This window comes from Hipposideros armiger, unplaced genomic scaffold (assembly GCF_001890085.2).
Source record: "Hipposideros armiger isolate ML-2016 unplaced genomic scaffold, ASM189008v1 scaffold_293, whole genome shotgun sequence".
Classification (NCBI taxonomy): domain Eukaryota; kingdom Metazoa; phylum Chordata; class Mammalia; order Chiroptera; family Hipposideridae; genus Hipposideros; species Hipposideros armiger.
Genome location: NW_017731643.1, coordinates 1,132,760 through 1,150,284, shown reverse-complemented (window position 1 = coordinate 1,150,284; position 17,525 = coordinate 1,132,760). Strand labels below are relative to the sequence as shown.

The following is a 17,525-nucleotide window of genomic DNA, read 5'->3' as shown; positions in this document are numbered from 1 at the left end:
TGAGGGGTTTCTACCCTGCTCGGGTTCAGGTAGCCTCCCCCAGGATGGCTCTGCTCTTTTAGGTTAGGAACCAGAAGGAGACGTGTGGGCCACCATGGCGCACACTCCCCAGTGTCAGGAAGGTCTGGGCACTTGAAGCAGTGACACTGGAGAGGTGTGGAGTCCTACAGGCGCCCTTCCATGCCCAGGCTCGCCACAGCCACATGTGCCACAGGGGGAGGGGTCCCTGAGGACCCCCCGTGCTTACCAGCTGCCACTCACCCGAGGTAGATATAGGTGAAGAGGAACAGCAACATCAGAGAGGACATGATCAACCAGCCATGGATAAACTAGACGAAGAAACAGGCAGAATGACCACACGGTGTCCCAACCTCCAAGTCACAAGGCCCCCGGGTTCTAGGGACTGACGCCCAAGCCTGAAAGTCTTTCTAGTTAGGCTCCTTCATGACCATGTTGGAAGGTACTAGGTGACCGTTTTACAGAGAAGAAAGGCCCAGAAATTCAAGGAGTTCTCTCAAGGTCAACCAGCAAGTATATAAAGATGAAACTTCTTTAGCTCTCAACACCTGGACCTCCACTCACTCACTCAGAAAGATATGCTGGGTCTCCTACATGCCAGGCACATTCTAGGCCCTGGGGCTAAAGCTAGCAAAGTCTCTGCCCATGTGTGGTACATCCCAGCATGAGGACAGTTAGACGATAAACACATAAACAAGTATTAACAGGGAGTGGTAAGGGCCATGAAGAAAAAATGGACAGAATACAGTGATAGGAGATTCATTAAGGATGCTGCTTTAGAGTAGCCAGGGCAGGCTCCTGAGGGAGCTTCTTTTGAATACAGTCAAGTCAAGGAGTCCTTTCCCACATGAGGGGCAGCTCCTCAGAAAGACACGTTCCTTTCCTACTGGCCAAACATAGGAGGGTGGGCTGATTCTAAACCAGTCCCTCAGCCAGCCATCAGTGGCATGGTGGTGTCACTCCTCTGGTCTCGCCCCTGAGGACGTACCCAGCTCGGCCCACTACGGACCTCAGGGAGACCTGGTCTACCAGGAGTGAAACCAGCAGCCTTGGCCGTGCTGTGCACAGCTGCCTTTGGAACGTGGTGACCCCTTCATCCCAGCCACCTCTGCCCACCTGAGGCTACCATCATGGCCTGAGTGTCATGGAACCTGCATGTAAACCTTACTGAATGGATGGCTGAGCTACCCCTCCCCTTTTTTAACTGGGGAACAGTGTGTTTTTCCAGGACCCATCAGCTCCAAGTCAAGTAGTTGTTTCAAGCTAGTTGTGGAGGGCACAGCTCAGTGGCCCATGTGGGGATCGAACCGGCAACCTTGGCGTTATGAGCACTGCACTGTAACCAACTGAGCTAACTGGCCGCCCCTGAGCTGCCCCTTAACGGTCGCTGGGACTGGTCACCTGACACCTGCTGACCACAGCAGGTGTCAGTCACTTCCCACACCCTCCATGCTCCTAGCTGGCTTTCATTTGTGCTGTTATCCTCTGCTCCAGACAAGCAGCCTCTAGCCTGTTTCCCACTGACCACTGCCCTCTCCACCCCAATTTAAAACTCAGCTTCACTTACAGGTAATTATTGATAAGCTCAGCTCCAGGACACTTCCTGATGGCCTTTCCCACCACTCACTTCCACCTGAGATGGTGCTCCCCTCTCACTACCTGCTCCATAGGTGGGGACAACCTGAATACAAACAGCTGCACATGCCTGCGAGTGAATGGTTTTAAACGAGGTAATGCCGAGTTCAACTTCCTTTCAGTCCTCAGGGCTTCAAAGCCTTCCTTGGGAGAAAGGCCTGAAACCCACGTCTAACAGCTCACAGCATCTCTGCAAACACTACGCACATGATGCAGACCTCCTTTCCCACCCCTGGGGCCACTGCACAGCGACAGGGGGCTGCCCAACCATCTCCCAGCACAGAAGACCCCAGCACAGCATCTGTACATCCCCCGCCAAAAGGGAAATGGGAAAATAAAAATAAACCTGGAGGGGAAGTATGGGGTAAAGGGAGCCTGAAATAGAACATCTCACTTCTTCAGAAGGAGAAGCAAAATAAAATTAACTTTAAATATGAGAAGTGACACCCTGAACACTGCAATGAGGAACTCAATCAAGTGGGATTATGTGTAAATTTAAACGACAACAGCATTGGGTAATCCATGCTGGGAGGCTGGAGTGGGGTGGAAAGAGTACTAAAAATCAGAATCTATTTTGCAGGAAAAAAAGGAACTCTTATTTTTTTTTTTTTAAGCCAACGGTTGGCGCCTAGAGGCACCCTGTGGTGTGTGGACAGGAGGAGTGTCAGGCAGGTTGGGGGCGGGGGTGGGCGCATGGCCGGTGCTCACCTTGTAGCAACGGTATTTGTACAGCACGACCAGGAAGATGGTCATGACCACGATGACACTGATCATGATGAGGGTGTTGAGCAGGGAGTTGAGGAGGCGCTGACCCACCGAGGGCGTGTCCTCAGTGAACGGCGTGTAAATGCTGGAGGAGGAGGCAAGGTGTCCACTCCCTGCCTGCCCTGCACGCCCCCCGCCCTGAGGGAGCCAAGGACGGCTGGTGGAGGTGCTCCGGGAACACCCGCCTTGGCGGAGTGCTGCCCACCAGCTGCCGGGCCCTCCTGCCCGTCTCCTGGCCCCCTAACCTCAGCCTGATGACTGAGCCCAGGGCAGCAGTGGGGAAGGCCCCCTGCACCCACTAAACCCTCCCCTGGAGGTGCTTCTCCTCACCCACCCCACTCCACTCTGGTCCAGGAGACTCAGCAGTCCCCACACCCCCATCCAGCCCAGGATGTGCCCCCACTGTTTCCTCTACCCCACTCGGAAGCAAGTCACTGATGCCTCACTCTGTCCAACGTGGACAGCCGGAAGCCAACTGCCTGCGATGTTCTCAAGCTCTCTTAACGCTTTCACCTGTGCTGCTCTGAGTCCCCCAACAGACTGCAAGCTCCCTGAGGGCAGGGGTTTCTCTCTCTGTTCCTTTCTGATAAACAACAAAAACCTTAACAAAAACTCCCTAACTGAAAGAAAGATGTTTAGAGAAGGTACTCAGCAGTGATGAGACACGGGGAGGTGGGGAGGACGGGAAGCTTTCTGTTTTCCTATGTGCTGCTTCTGCCTGTGTTCTCGTTACTAAAGAAAATCATCCTCACAAGCCTGAACGTGAGCTAAGTCATCTGGGCCAGCCACCTCGCTTTACATTCATGGGAGCAGAGGCCCAGAGAGGAAGTGGCTTGTTTGCAGTCAAGCGGTGACAGGTGGCACAGCCATGCCTGGGGCCTGGTGCCTGGACACTGAGCTCAGCAGCGCCTTGTGTGCCTTCTGCAGTAAAGCCCAGCGTGCTGGGAGCTGCTTGCCCTAAGGCCTTTACACAGAGCAGCTCCCTTAATTCTCCTGATAACATTATCATCAAACCCATTATACAGAGGAGGAAACTGAGGTGGAGAGAGGTTAGGAATGTGGCAAGGCAGTGGATGGGCCGGGGCAGGGATGTGGGGGAGGTCTTCGCCCCTGCTCCTTGCCGCCGCTGGCCTGGAGCTGCAGGTGCAGTGACGAGCAGAGGCTGCAGCCCCCCTTCCCCAGCCCCACTTCCTACCCTGCCCCAGCCTCCAACTCACAGCTGTCCGTTTTTCTCCGTGTAGAAGCGCACAGACTTGATGGTGGCCACCACCACGACCATGCACAGGGTCACAGGCACAAACAGCATGATCACGTGCTTCGCCCCGTATTTGAGGGTCAACTCCTCCTCCAGGCCCGGCGGCCGCCCAGGGACCCCGCTGCAGACATAGCGGTCAGCTTCCTCCTCACGGCCCTCCTCACTGTCCTGGCTTCTCTGTGGGAAACCACACTGTGAGGGCCACGGAATGCCCCCCCCCCCAGGGTTGGTCTCCTGACTGACACAGTGGATGGGTGTTTTGGGACAGGAAACAAGAAATCTGAATGTCGCTTTCTGGATGGAAGCACCAGTCTATGGGCTGTAGTTTAGATGTGGGAGTGTTGCACATCCCAGGACATTTGAAAAGTTTATGAAGACACCTAGAGAAGATTGAGAGGTGGTACTAACCACCCCAGATGCAGGAAGGGAGGCCGCAGCAGCTATACAAGAGGGTGGTCCGAAGGCCCAGGACTCAATGGCTAATGGGTTTGGAGCACATCTAAAGGGCTCACCCCTGCCCCTCAGTACAGGGACTCAGGACACCATTCAGCTATGCCCACATGGCCACACTGATTTGGGAGGAGACAGGCCAGGTGATAGGAGGACACCAAAGAGTAAACCTTTTTGGGTGACAAATCACAAACTGGAATAGTCAGCACGCATAAGGACTCTCTTTGATTGTAACTATGACACTGGGAATTTGCAGAGAAGAAATTACTTTGAACTCTTTGTCCCCCAAAATCAAGCATGCAAAATCTGCAGCTCCGAACCAGAGAGGCTAACCAGGCATCAAACATGTGGGCTACGGGAAGTCAGGAGAGTACAAATGAGTAAGCAGCCAACGAGGGGGCAGGGAGCCTGCCAGGTGCTGGTACAGGCGGGTCTGCAAGAGTTTCTGTTTTGGAATTGTGGCAATTCAGGGTCATTAGCTTCCTTGTTAATTACATTAATAGCCAAAGCCAAAGCCAAATGAAGCAAAAATCTAAAACGACTATTGCTCTGATTATCAGCACTTTGCAAAGAATTCCAATCTAGATACTCGGCTAAGAAGGGAAAAAGCAAAACAAAAACAAATGGTTACTGAACAGGAACTGAAACAACTAAAAGGCTCAAGAACTTCCAGGAGATTAAGATGAAGAAACTAGCAAGACAAGTCTAAGGAGTAGCTAGCTGGGCAGTGGCCTTCAACTGGGGAGCTCCTGCTCAGAGCACACAGGAAAATAGAATTTCAGGAAGGGGGATTAGGGCGGGCTGGAAGAAAAAAATTCCACGTGGGAAGGTTTTTAAATACTGTAAAGGGCAAAACGGAGAATGAGATTCAGGAAAATTCAGACTCTGTTTTGCCCTGATGGGGAGGGAGGCGGCTCGTCTGGGTGACGCTCCCAAGTACACCCCCATTTCATAAAGTCATAATCTCCCGTCCTGTGGACACAGAGATAAGATCACACTGCAGCCCACCCTCTCTACTACGGCCTCAATGCGTGTGTCTCCCCAGAATCCACAGCTGAAATCTAAGCCTCAATGTGACAGTATTGGGAGGCGGGGCCTTTGGGAGCTGATTAGGTCAAGAGGGTGAAGCCCTCCTGAATGGGATCAGTGCCCTTGTGAAAGGGACCCCAGAGGGCTCTCCCACCCCTTCCACCATGTGAGGACACAGAGGAAACAGCTGCCTATCACACGGGAAGCAGGCCTTCACCAGGCACCAGATCTGCCAGCACCTTGATTTTGGACTTCCTGCCTCCAGCAGAGTAAGAAATACATTTCTGTTGTGTCCAAGCCACCCAGTTATGGTATTTTTGTTATAGCAGCAGGAACGGACTCAGGCACATCCCCAGCTCCAAAGTCAAACACGAATCAGGTATGCTTAGCTCTTGGTTATCACGTCTGCCATCAGTCAATGAGGGTCTCCTGCAGCAGCTCTCCTCCTGTCATCCTTGAGCCTGTGCTCCCGGTCCCAGCACCCAAGCTCACTCTCCCCTTCCTGCACTAGGAAGGCGAATCTAAGTGGGAGGGGCCTGGGGCGGAGAGAATCATTTAGTCCCACTGCAAAGCTGAACTTTAACAGGCTGTGAATGTGCAGAGTCTACTATGAGGCCCTCACAGATGTAAGAGCCTGTGTGGGGGCCCCCCACCCTTCTGGCCAATTCTCACCTTTACTCCCTCACCACCCACCCCCGCATCAGAAAATGTCTGCTCCCCACACATTAGGGACAGGAAGCCCAGCGGCCTGTTTCAAGGCCTCAGCCTGCTGGTGGGAACCTACCCACTGAGCAGCATTCTCCCCGTCCTCCAGGCCCTGCCGGCCTTCCGGGCAGGAGCGCGGTATGGGGCTCTCGGCCGACATCAGGGACGTCCGCTCGTCGCACACTTCTTCCTCACTGTCAGAGGCCATGAATGTGAGCATGGCCCTGCCTCTGGAAGTGCCTGGAGAAAGGAACACAGGAGGGTTTGTCCCACTGCCCTGAGAGGTAAAGGCCGTGGGGGGCTGAGGGATGGCCAGAGGCAGTCCAGAAGATCTGGACACAGGTCCTCCTCAGCAATGACTCCCCAGGACACCGTGAAACGACTGCTGTAAAGCAAGTCTTCCAGGACTGCCTCTGAGGCTGTAGTGGCCTCGAGAGGGCCTGGCCTGAGGAGATCCAGGCCACGGGGGCAAAACGCCCAACTAGAGAAGTCAGGAACACCGCAAACTGTCAGCACACTCACTCATTCATTCAATCAACAAACATCGGCTGAGCACCTACAATGTGCCAACAACTGTGCTGGGCTCTGGACATATGGAAATGAGCAAAAAACATACTTTTGTCCTTAAAAAACAAACATATAAAACATCCAATGTGACAAATTTAATAATCCAGGTGTTCACCACGCTGTACAGAAGCACAAAGATGGGAGTAAATCTCAGAGATCAGGAATGTTTTCTAAAGAAGATCACATCGTCTGATGGGAGACAGATTATTTCAGGCAGGAGGGGATGGCAGAGGGCATGACAAATGTCCCGGTCGGGGCCTGGCAGTGCTGGGCAGGGTGGGGCTGTGGAGGTGTGAGGGGTTTCCTGCCATGTTGAGGAGGTCTACGGTGTCCCCCGAGAAATGTGACAGATCAGATCTCTGTTTAGAAATGTCACTCTGCACTGACTGAAAAAGGAGTAAAAAGCAGGGAAGGTGACCCCCGCCTTGAAGGCGGCAGCAGGGTGGATGCATGTGAGGGCACAGAATCCAGAAAGGGTTAGGAGGTAAACAGACAGGACTGGGAGTGGGGGGCAAAACAAAGGGCAGAGTTCAGGACGAGACCAGGCACGGAGTAAGATGGGGAGGCAGGAGAAGAACGGGTCAGTGGGAGACTGTGAATTTGATCCAGGAACCTGTGAGTGTCTGTGGATTAAAAGGGAGAAGCTTCTAGGAGGCGCTTGAGGGTCTGGGCTGCAGGGGAGGGAGGGAGAGCCGTGAGTTTAGGAGGGATGGCCAAAGCCGTGAGAGCACATGCTGGGGGAGACAGAGGTGGGAAAGTACAGCTAAGGCAGAACCAACAGGGAAGACGGAGGCCGAAGGGACTACGCAGGAGGGAGGCCTGTCCCCAAGGCGGCTGTGCTGCTCTGAGAGGAATGTTTACACAACAGCTCCACCAGAAGCGGCCCCAAGGGGATGGGAAGAGCTCCCGACAGCCCCTGGTGGATCTGACCATCCTTACTGACATCCTGGGCTGGGACCGCTGAGCCATCACCAGGGCCAGCTCTCCATCTCTGCCCCCAGGAAACCCTCAGGCCGAGCTTCACGCCACTAGGGACACACAGCCCGGTCTGCCCTCTGCTGAAAGTTAGTCCCCTAAGGTGGTCACCTCCCGGGAATTTATGATTTTTAAATGAAGCGGGCTAATTCCTTTCACTGAGTCAGCCTCCGTCCACCCCAGCAGGGTCTGTGGCCGCCACTCTTTGAAGAGAGGCACTGAGGGCTGGGGCCTGGATTATTCCCAAGTGGACTGCAGCTCTACCCCCAACTACAGGCACACGAGAGACTCTCTTCTGTCCATCTCCTCACCTTGCGCCCATTCCAAAGGGTTCCCTGTCGAAGTCACAAGGATTTCAAAATGATTATGCTCCCCTGGGTTTAGGATGGATACGTCAAGTAGCAACAGCAGCAAGAAGCAAAGTAAGATGACTGCCGGAGGGGTGCTGAGGACACTGTGCTACTGGGGTTCAGATCAGGAGGAGGCACAGCCTATCAGCTGGCCGCAAGGATTAGATGTCCCAGGTCTCAAGGAGTAAGAGGGAGTGAAATGGTAGGTAACTAAGGAATCTCCTGCAGAGATGGGAGGAGGTGGGGCATCCTGGAAAGTAATCTGGTACCTGAACGTGTGTAGGGGGTACCTAACAGGCCGACTCTGAGAATAGGGAGCAAGCTGATGCAGCTGACACGTGGGGACCTGGGAGGCAGCGGTGGGAAATGAAGGAGCAGAGGTGGGGTGACCATCCCAGGCAGGGGCGTGGTACGTGACCAAGGAGTGAGAGCTGAATCCAGCAGAGAGGGGCCTGCGAAGCCGTCTGAACAGAAGAGGGGTGTGAACAGAGTGAACGTTATGAAAGTGGGGTGCCAGCTCAGCAGCATTCACCAGGTGGGGTGTGGGCCTGCCCCTCTCCGCTGGGGTCCCCCTAAGACTAGGCTCAGGCCAGGGCCACAGGTGGGCCAGACCTTGGACCCAGCAGTCAAGCCCAATTTGGGGGACAGAGCTTTGCAGCCCCAACACACTGAAACCTTGGGAAGTTCTCAGCTTGAGTTCCATCTTCTGTGATAATGGAAGAAACTACCTAACGGAGGTCCAGGAGAAGAACTTCAAAGTCCTCCTCCGTGAGGCAGGGTCTCCCTATGTGCAGCTTAAATCAACACCTGCTTGGAGCCAGCAGTTTCCCTCATTACTCACTCTGGTACCGGGGAATTCAGTTTTATTCAAACAGGGGCACCCGAAACAAAGGTGTGGCTGAATTTTTGCAGAATTGTGTACCCCTAAATGGCATTCCATCTGGAGCAGAGCCTTAGAGGGGATGTGAGACTACGGTGGCTTTACTAGCTGTTTTCCAGCATGCCAGTTTGGCTTGGGGTGTGAATTAATAATTTAGTGATGATCTTCCCACACCTCTGGAGTGCCTGTGATTTATCTTCGCAGATCAGGAGTCCCTGTATCTAAAATGTCCCCTCACAGGGCGGCAGCCCCTGAGGGCAGAGAGTAAGCTCACCCTCGGGACCACAGCAGCTGCCTCTTCTCCTGGAAACCCAAATAGCAAAGCATGAGGGAGATGAACAGGGAGTAAAGATGCTTCTTGAAAGGAGGAAGGGAGCTACGGGGAGGGTGGTGACAGAAAAGCAGGGGACCCAGGATCAAGTAGGGGTAAGTCCTTCTGATTTCCACTTCTTCAGCCAGCCTCTAAGAGCTAACAAGGTGTCCCTCCAGAAAGCATTTCTGCTTCCCTGAACGCGCCCGGGAAGGGTGAGCTTAAAGGACTGTGACCCTTCCACGTGGAACTGCACCGGACAGAGGGAGAAAGGTCAGAAAACTGCAAAACGTTCTTGTCCAGCTACCAAATGTAATTCACATATGGCCTCCTCACCAAAAAACAATTGCTCCCTGAGCAGATTCCTTCCTCCATCCCATTTGAAAAAATTTCTCAAGGGCCGGCCGAGTGGCGCGTTGGTTAAGAGCTGGCTTGGGACGCCAGAGGGCCCCGGTTCGGATCCCACATATGAGGGCCAGTGACACTGCCCTCTACAGCTAAGATGCTGAACAACAGCTCAACCTGGAGCTGGGCTGCCGTGGGTCGCCGGCGATGGCATAGGCTGCAGCCCCTGTGGCAGTGGGTTGCCTTGGGCTACCGTGTGTGGCCAGCAAGCCGGCGTGAGCGGCCAGCAGCCAGCATGAGCGGCCATCCAGAAGCCGGCGACTGATCTGCCTCGCCAGGGAAGAGCACAATGATGGTGCCAACTTGGGCCAGTGAAGCAACGTCCTCCACAACTAGACTGAAGAACAAAAGGACAGCAACTTGTCTGTTCCCCTTCCCCCAATTCCCCAACACTGTTCCCATAAAAAAATAAAATTAAATTTAAAAAAAAAGGAAAGAATTTCTCCAAAGCCTTCTCCGAAGCTGGGCCCAAGGCTCCCAGGAAAGCAGGGCACAAGCTGAGGGGGATCAGGGAGGGGCTGGTCTTGGCTGTCTAAGCATGGGAACTGTGTAATCCAACCCTCTGGGCCTGGGGGTTGGGAGGTGACAGTGGAGGCTGCTAGTGCCTGAGGGCAGGACTTAGGAAAGGCTGGATGCCTTAGGATGCTGTTTCTCAAAGTGGTTCAGGCCACCTAAGGTGGGGGGGGGGGGGGGGGAATGTATAGAACATCACCTACTGAGCCCTGACTATGCACTGAACACAATAACCCTAGGAGCTAAGTACTGCTGTGCTTCCCTACTTTACCGATGAGGAAACAGGTTTAAAACGTGATAGGTTCAAAGTTACCCTTGGACCAAGGTGGCCAGGTTCCATGCTCTTAAACACTATGCTAGGCTGCTTATTTAAGACTTATTTAGATTCCCCAGCTCCATCCTGATCAAAGGTCCAAGGGTCTGCATTTTGTGACAGTCCCTGGGTGATTCTGCCGCTGGTGTTAGACCTTCCCTGCGGCTGCCCCAGCCTGAGCCCCCAGCTCAGCACTGCAAGTGTCAGGTTACAGTCCACCTGCCTGTCACCTGGGCACCCCCACTGCTCCACACTACTCCGCTGAATGGGCATGGGGAGAGAAAGAGGGAACAGTCCTTTCTCCTGAATGCCCTGGATCTGGGGGGAGCAAGGAGCAGGTCAGACTAGAGAAGCTGCGGAAGAAGAGAGTTCTCAGGCGGGAAAAGTCCCCAAGTCCACACCAAGGAGGAAACGCTGGGGCTCAAAAACCTCTGGTAGGAACAGGACCCGCCTCTCTGAAGGCAATAAAAATCAAAAGCTTTAAAACAATCCTACCTTTTGATCCTGAAATGCTACTTCTCGGAATTTGTCCTAAGAAAATAATAAAAGATTTACATAAAAAACATGTTTCTTGCAGTTATTTTCATTGTAAAAAAAAAAAAAGTGAAAGTGAGTGAAGTGCCTGATTGTGTCCTATAACATATCACCTGATGGGGTTCACCATATGACCACTAAAAAAATCTGAAAAGAGTATTTAACATGAAAAAATACAACAGGCTGTTAAACGTATTAGATATTAAAACTTTGCATATATAATCATCTGAATTTTCTTAGAAAAATGTATGCATATCAAGGAGTGGCAAGAAATATCACAAAACATTAAAGGAGGTTATCTTTGGGTGGTGAGATGCTGGGTGACTTTTTATATTTGTCTGCATTTCTCAAAGCTTCTATAAGAAACATGGATTGTACTTGTAGTTTTCTTTTTTAAGCTATTAATTTTTTTGCAGGGAAATTACGAGTATCAACCTTTAGACAGATTTTCTTCCACTCCGTCCTCTCCCATATCCCCTCCCAGGGGATGGGGGGCGCAGATGGACTCATGAAGCCACCTCACTTCTTCTGCACCCCTCTTGTTACCTGGCTCCTGAAGGAGAACAGAGCCGCTGGGATGTTTTTCCTTCGCTTCTCCGTTGGAGCTGAAGCCTGGTGGTACTCTGAAATCCTTGGAGGGGAAAAATATCACCACCCAAATGTGTGCAGACAAACAACCTTCTCGCTAGATGCTCACATCAGGGCAGCAGTGACGTTAAGATCTCCTGAGGGAGGAGGCTGACTCACTGACTCACAGGCAGGTGGGGGTGGGGCTGAGTGACTGACTCTGCCACCGCTGATGTCAAATCCTGTCACCCACATAGCAACCAGAGCTCCATTCTGTGAGGGAGCCACAGGAAAACGCAGAGGGGCTGATGGGAGGGGAGGTGTCCAGTGTATGAGATTATATTATTCTGGAAACCCTTCCCAGAGCAAAGCGCGGCGGCTAAAAGCTACCTTGGAGTAGGATGCAAAAGTCAAACATCCAAAGAAGCCACTGCTCGCTCCCATTAAGAAGCCGAATGGGACTGAAATGCTGAAATAGCCAAACCAAGGGACTCGGGTCCAAAGAATTTTCCCCAATGGTGCTGGTGTCAGCAGTTCCTGCAATTATTATGGAAACCCGGTGACCCAATTTCCTCGACCGTCTTTTCACTCCAGAGAAATGCAAAGATGTTGACCTTAAAACTTAAGGCCAACGGGAATTTTAAAATGCCACAGTAAACACTCGTGCCTCATGGAAAAAAGATGGAAATCGCTGCTCCAAAAGCAAACTGGGAGTTACTACTGTACTTACCACAAACACTTAGGGCTGCAGAGAAAGGACTGGATCCCAAATGCTTCGTTGTTTTTTTGTTTTTTGTTTTTTGCAGCAGGCCGAAATGAATAAGTTTCCCTCACTCACAAGGAGGGTAGCACTAATCAGGCCACTTTCAACGGTTACCTCACAGTGTTCCCATGACTCCTGGGAAGTTCCCGGTCTTTCCTAGACTAGGGAAAGGTTTGCTAAGGCGAGGAAATACCCTTGGAATTTTCCTTAGAAATTCCCACAGCTTCCCTGCCGGCCTGTCTCCCCAGCCCCAGACATCTGACCCTGTACTTGGTCCTGGCTGACCTGCATCCATCTGTCCATCTACCTCCGCCCAGACCGTGCTGCACATCACTTGCTGGATGGTTCTCCCCAGCACAGGCAGTCCGCCTCAGCCAGCGCTGGGGCCTGAGTCCACAGGGAGGCCCTGAAGTACGGCTCCACCCACCCAGGTCAGAGGCCCCAGAGCACCCTGAGGCGGCCTCCTAAACCTCAATCCAGGCTCTAGATTTAACCCCATCTGGCCTTTCCTACTCAGAAGGCCCAGGGCCCAGACAGACTGCTCTCATTTCTTGAAGTAGCCTGGAAAAAGGGCGGTTTGGGGCAGTGACAACAGGAAGCTGTGAAGGCAGTCACACAGGCCATGTCCCTAACATGTCACCTTCGAATAGGGCCCAGAGAAACATTTTCTTTTTTAATGAGAAGCAGCCAGCCAGTAGTCAAAAGCTGAGGCTTTGGAGATTGACAGGGGCCAATCGCCCTGGCTGCACGGCCTCAGACAATTCACTTAGTAAGTTCACATGGCCCATTTCCTCTCCTGGAAAAAGCAGGATAGGCAATACCTTGCAAGAATACTGTAAAAACTAGAGATAACGTGTCAAATGCCTGGCACATCGTAGGTGTTTAATAAACAGCAGTTATAATGAAGATGAAATAGAGGCAGAGAGAACAGTAAGGGGATAATGAAAGCCTGTCGATGCCCCTCTTGCAAAGTTAGGGACAGCTATACTACCAGACACACGAGTTGAGCTACCAAGATCACACCTCATCCAGGCCTGTTTCTACTCAGCCCCAGCCCAGGGCACTGTAGCAATGCCAACATTTTGTCTAAGGAAAGGTTATGTCCATAGGACCAATGTCAGAGAGGGCAACAATGCGAAAGGCCATCTAGTCAGCACCCTATTTTATAGTTAAAGAAACTGAAGCCCAGAGGGATAAAAGAAATCAGTCGGTTAAAGACTTAAAACCAAAGCCACAGTTACAATTCAGGTCTCCAGCCTGCCAGCTGAGTAGCTCTTCCCTGCACCCTCAAAGTACCTGTGGGGGTCACACACTGGGTGGCTCGGGGCCATGGTCACGCAGGCAGCCCACAGAGCACACCCACATTCACAAGGCACATGCCTTTTCCATGGGCAGGTATGTCTTTTATTTAATACGCAGCTCCTCCAAAATACAAGAGGTCAGTGAATTGCAAATACCCACCAGATCACCTGTCACCTTAAAAACACAGTAGTCTGTCTCCTGCCACCCACCCCACAAGTCCAGCCTGGGGACCTACTCTGCCCTCCCGATGCTATTAGCGCTCCACATGGGTGCAGAAGTGCAGGGGGGCAGCTCCCACATGGGCATGGCACAGGGACGGGGCATCCCCACATGTGCGCATGGGCAGGAGTCAGGGCACTGCTTCTCTGGGCCAGTTCAACAGGGTCCCACTGCAGCACTGGTGAGGTAAATAATGGTGCACACACCAATCAAACCTGGCTTTCCAAGAATACTCAATAAGGGAAACTTCTGAAGGCATAACATTAAAAGACAGGACACAAACTTCATCTCCAATTTCCTACCTTTAATATTTTAACAGATTTTATAAATGTGTCTATATCTATCTATCTGTCTATCTATCCATCTATCTACACACACACACACCATTTCCCCCAAAATAAGACCTAGTCAGAAAATAAGCTCTCACATGATTTTAGGTGCCAAATATGGCACCTTGGCATACTGAATATTTTAAGCTGAAGGCGTTTGTGGAAAAGGCACCCTTCTCCCTGAAACAGGTCATAAATCCTCATGTGAGGGGTGTGTGCCCTCCATATCCTGGAGGAGTCATACTACGGCTTCTTCTCTGGCTAGGTCTTATTTTCAGGGAAGCATGGTATATATACACACATATATAAAGTGCTAAGAAGAAATGCATATTAACAGTGGTTATTGCTGGGCTGAGGGCTAATGGGTGGCTTCTTAAAAAATATTGCCTGAATTTTCTTGAATGAGCATGTATTACTTTTATTTTTAAAAAGTCAGAAAGTTGCCAGTTAAGGCATAGCAGGAAGGTGAGCACCCGTTCAATTTTTCCTCCCGTGCTCCAGCAGACTGTATTTTGGCAGCCCATTCTCCCAGGCAATGAAGAGGCTAGACAAAATTCATCTCCCTTCCTGACATCTGGTCTTTTCTGAAGACTGATTTGAAATTACTCTTGCCTCAGATTTTAACAAGGCACCCTCACTGCCTCCAGGCCTGGAGGTCAACGCTGATTAAATAAGGCCTGAAGCCCGTACCAGCCGGCTCAAGGTGAGGGGAACCTCCAGGGCCCGGCCAGTGGCAGCCTGGAGGGCGCGCCAGCCTGTGAGCCTTAACATTCCTTTCCCCAGCTGCCAGAGTCGGGGAACAGGCAGAAATATGTACTTGCAAACATTTGCCCTCTTGCCAGTCCCCAACTACACGGTGTCCTCAAGTCAAAGCAACAGCTGAAAACCAGCTGAAGATGTCTTCCGTAGAAACATGCACATGACCTGCACATACTCTGCTTTGGCTTCTTTAAAAAAGAAAGTATCTGTGTATTTTTTTTTAAAATTTACTTTTTGCTTTGTCAGGTTGTCAGGAGACCACAGACATTTCCTGGGAAGCATGGCAAGGGGGGGTGAATGTGGGAAACCTCTTGCGCAAGAACTCAAAAGATTAAGAAGACGTAGCCCGCTAGGTTCAAATCCTGGTGCTAAGTCACCGAAGCCACATAACAGGACAAGTTGCTTAACTCCCTGAATGTCAGTTCCCCCTTCTGTAGAAGGATGCAAATCACAGCTACTGTAGTGTGACTGACGCTCTTAAGACAACTGTGGTAAATACTGTACAAAACAGCCTTTTCTTTTGTACATGACAAACTCGTAAAGGTATGTTATGTCTTGACCGTCAATAACTTAGAGGCCGTGGTAGGTGGGAAACTCTTATTTGGCAAACGCTGTGTGCAGTGGGACTGTGATCAGCCTTAGAGGAGCTGAGGGAGTGGTGACAGCCATGACAACCTGAAGTGGGCCTCCAGGCTCATCTGAGTGGCAGCCTCCCGCCAGGCTCTTCCTTGTCCCCCGCTTTCTCAAGTAAATACGAACAGGACATTCATCTCTGGTACATGCACCAAAGAAGACTCCAGACCTGGTGTGCAGATACCTCAACACCAAATGATACAGAATTTCCCCTGAAAACCTGAAACAACATCCATCCCACTCTGTAGCAACATCCCTCCAAGCCCCCCACTTCCAGCCCGGGCCCTAAATGCTCCCTCATGCACACAAGGCATGAACCTGGACAGCCTGCCCGCCTGACAGGTGGCCGGGGCTGCAGCTCTGAGCTGGAGCCAGAATCCCCCCCAGCCCCTTCGCCAGCTGGGCCCCGAAAACACAGCTGTTGACCCGTTTACCCACTCCCACACAACCGCATTCACACGGAGCGGAACCTGAGGCTCACACACCTGAAGCAGCTTAGCCCAAGTCTTTAATTACTGCCATAGGTCTTGGCTGAAGGCCTTGGAGGCTCAGGTGTCTACAGAGTGAACTATGCAGACATCGGGGGGGCATCCATGCTGGAAGCCAGGGTCTATCCTGATCAAGTTACTCTCAGCACAGGCTTGGCAGCCCCGGATGTCAATTTTGAGTTAAGTTGCCTCTGCAAATGTTCTGGGTGGCATGCCTCTCCGGCTCTCCAGATGTAAATGGGGATGCAGTTAGTCCACCACTCAACAGCTCCTATACCTTAAAAAGGAAATACACATTAAATCAATAGGAGCATTTCAGCCAACTGCCAAACGGCTGAGGTCTGGTCCCAGGGTTGGACAGCAGAACCAGGTGCCATGACAATAATGGGTTCTAAGCCTGGCTCTGCTATATACTACCTGGGCGACCCTGAACGGTGTGTCACTTTACCTCTGTGGGCCGAGCTTCTACAACCGTAAAATTTGGACTTGGGGACTAGCTCCTGTTTCAGGTTTTTCAGCTTCAAAAGCTTGATTCTGGGAGTCTCCCCACAGCTGTCAATGCATGAGAAAACACCGCTGATTACGAAATCACCCTTGCTCCAGGCCCTGACCTGCGGTCCAGTTCCTCACGTAAACGGGAAGACCTCTGTCTCCCCTCTAGCCCCCGCAAAGCAGGCCCAGGGCCCGGTGCCACAGGCCGAAGGGACTGGGCGCCAAGGCGGTCCCAACCAGGAGAGAGCAAACGCGCACGTCCACACGCCTTCGAGCCCCACGTGCACTGCTCCTTTAAATGCTCTGGCCCTTTAACTGCTCTCACCGCGCCCACCCCCAGCTCAAGCTTGGGCGGTGAGGAGGACACCGCCCCGGCTGAAGGCCCGAGGCCCGGGGGGCAACTCCCCGAGCTCCTTCCAAGCCCCCAGTTCCGGGCCGGCCCCCCTCGTGGCTGTCCCGGCGTTCTCCTCTCTCCCACCCCCGCGCCGGCCGCAGAGGCCCGGACAGCGGCGCGCGCAGGGAGGGCAGCCCGGAACTGGTGAAGGGGCCGCAAGCGGCCTCGGTGAGGGGCGCTCGGAGGGCAGTGCCCGGCCCGCGCGTCGCGGCTCCACCCCGCGCCCTCCGTGCTGCAGGTGACTGGACCCCGGCCGCAAGCCCCAGGCCCGCCCCGCCCGCCCGCTCACCTGCTCCGCCACGGCGCTCCGGCCGTCTTGACGCGGGTGGCCCAGCGCTGGGCTGGACCCCGCTCGGGCGCAGGCCCCGCCCCCGGCTCCGCCCCGTTGGCGTCGCCACGTTCCCGCGCCCCACTGCGCCCCAGCTGGAGCCCTGGCCCAGTCCTGCACGCGGAGCGCCCGGACCCGCCTGGTGTCACGGTGCGCGGAGGTCGGGTTACACCTGACTCGGGACTGGGCACCCACCGTAGGCGGAGTGGAGGCTGGGCCTGTAACCTAACGGGGGCCTGGCAGCGCCGTGGGGCAGTAGCACATTTACTCGGTGACAGGTCTCATTTCCTGGTAGTGTTAGGTACGTTAGCATCTCCCGGACCCCTCGCCCCCGCCCCCACGAAGGATTTACTTACTTTAGGAGAGTCCTAGTGGCCTGGTGCTAACATCATGGGAATTTTCCTTGTCTGTCTTCTAAAGCTTTGGAACCACCGGGAGCTCTGGATAAAATTGAACAGGGATGAACTTACTACGGATGACCTGAGATTTGGCCTACAGAGTTGTGATTCCAAGATTTGGGGGTCCATGAGGTGAGTTGAGATCGTCA

The 17,525-nt window shown here is 52.9% G+C and overlaps 1 protein-coding gene across 1 annotated transcript in view; it reads right to left on the bottom strand.

Moving 5' to 3' along the window:
* The window catches only part of PSEN2 (presenilin 2), a 36,935-nt gene extending 19,921 nt beyond the window's left edge, over nt 1-17,014 (bottom strand). The window contains exons 1-7 of the mRNA XM_019659016.1: nt 16,940-17,014; nt 16,213-16,316; nt 10,666-10,701; nt 5,937-6,097; nt 3,636-3,850; nt 2,362-2,503; nt 262-329 (exon numbers count right to left, since the gene is read on the bottom strand). Coding sequence (XP_019514561.1) covers nt 262-329; nt 2,362-2,503; nt 3,636-3,850; nt 5,937-6,077 — 566 coding nt within the window. The 5' untranslated portion in view covers nt 6,078-6,097; nt 10,666-10,701; nt 16,213-16,316; nt 16,940-17,014. The remainder of the gene's footprint in view (nt 1-261; nt 330-2,361; nt 2,504-3,635; nt 3,851-5,936; nt 6,098-10,665; nt 10,702-16,212; nt 16,317-16,939) is intronic.
* Nucleotides 17,015-17,525: the final 511 nt, after the last annotated feature.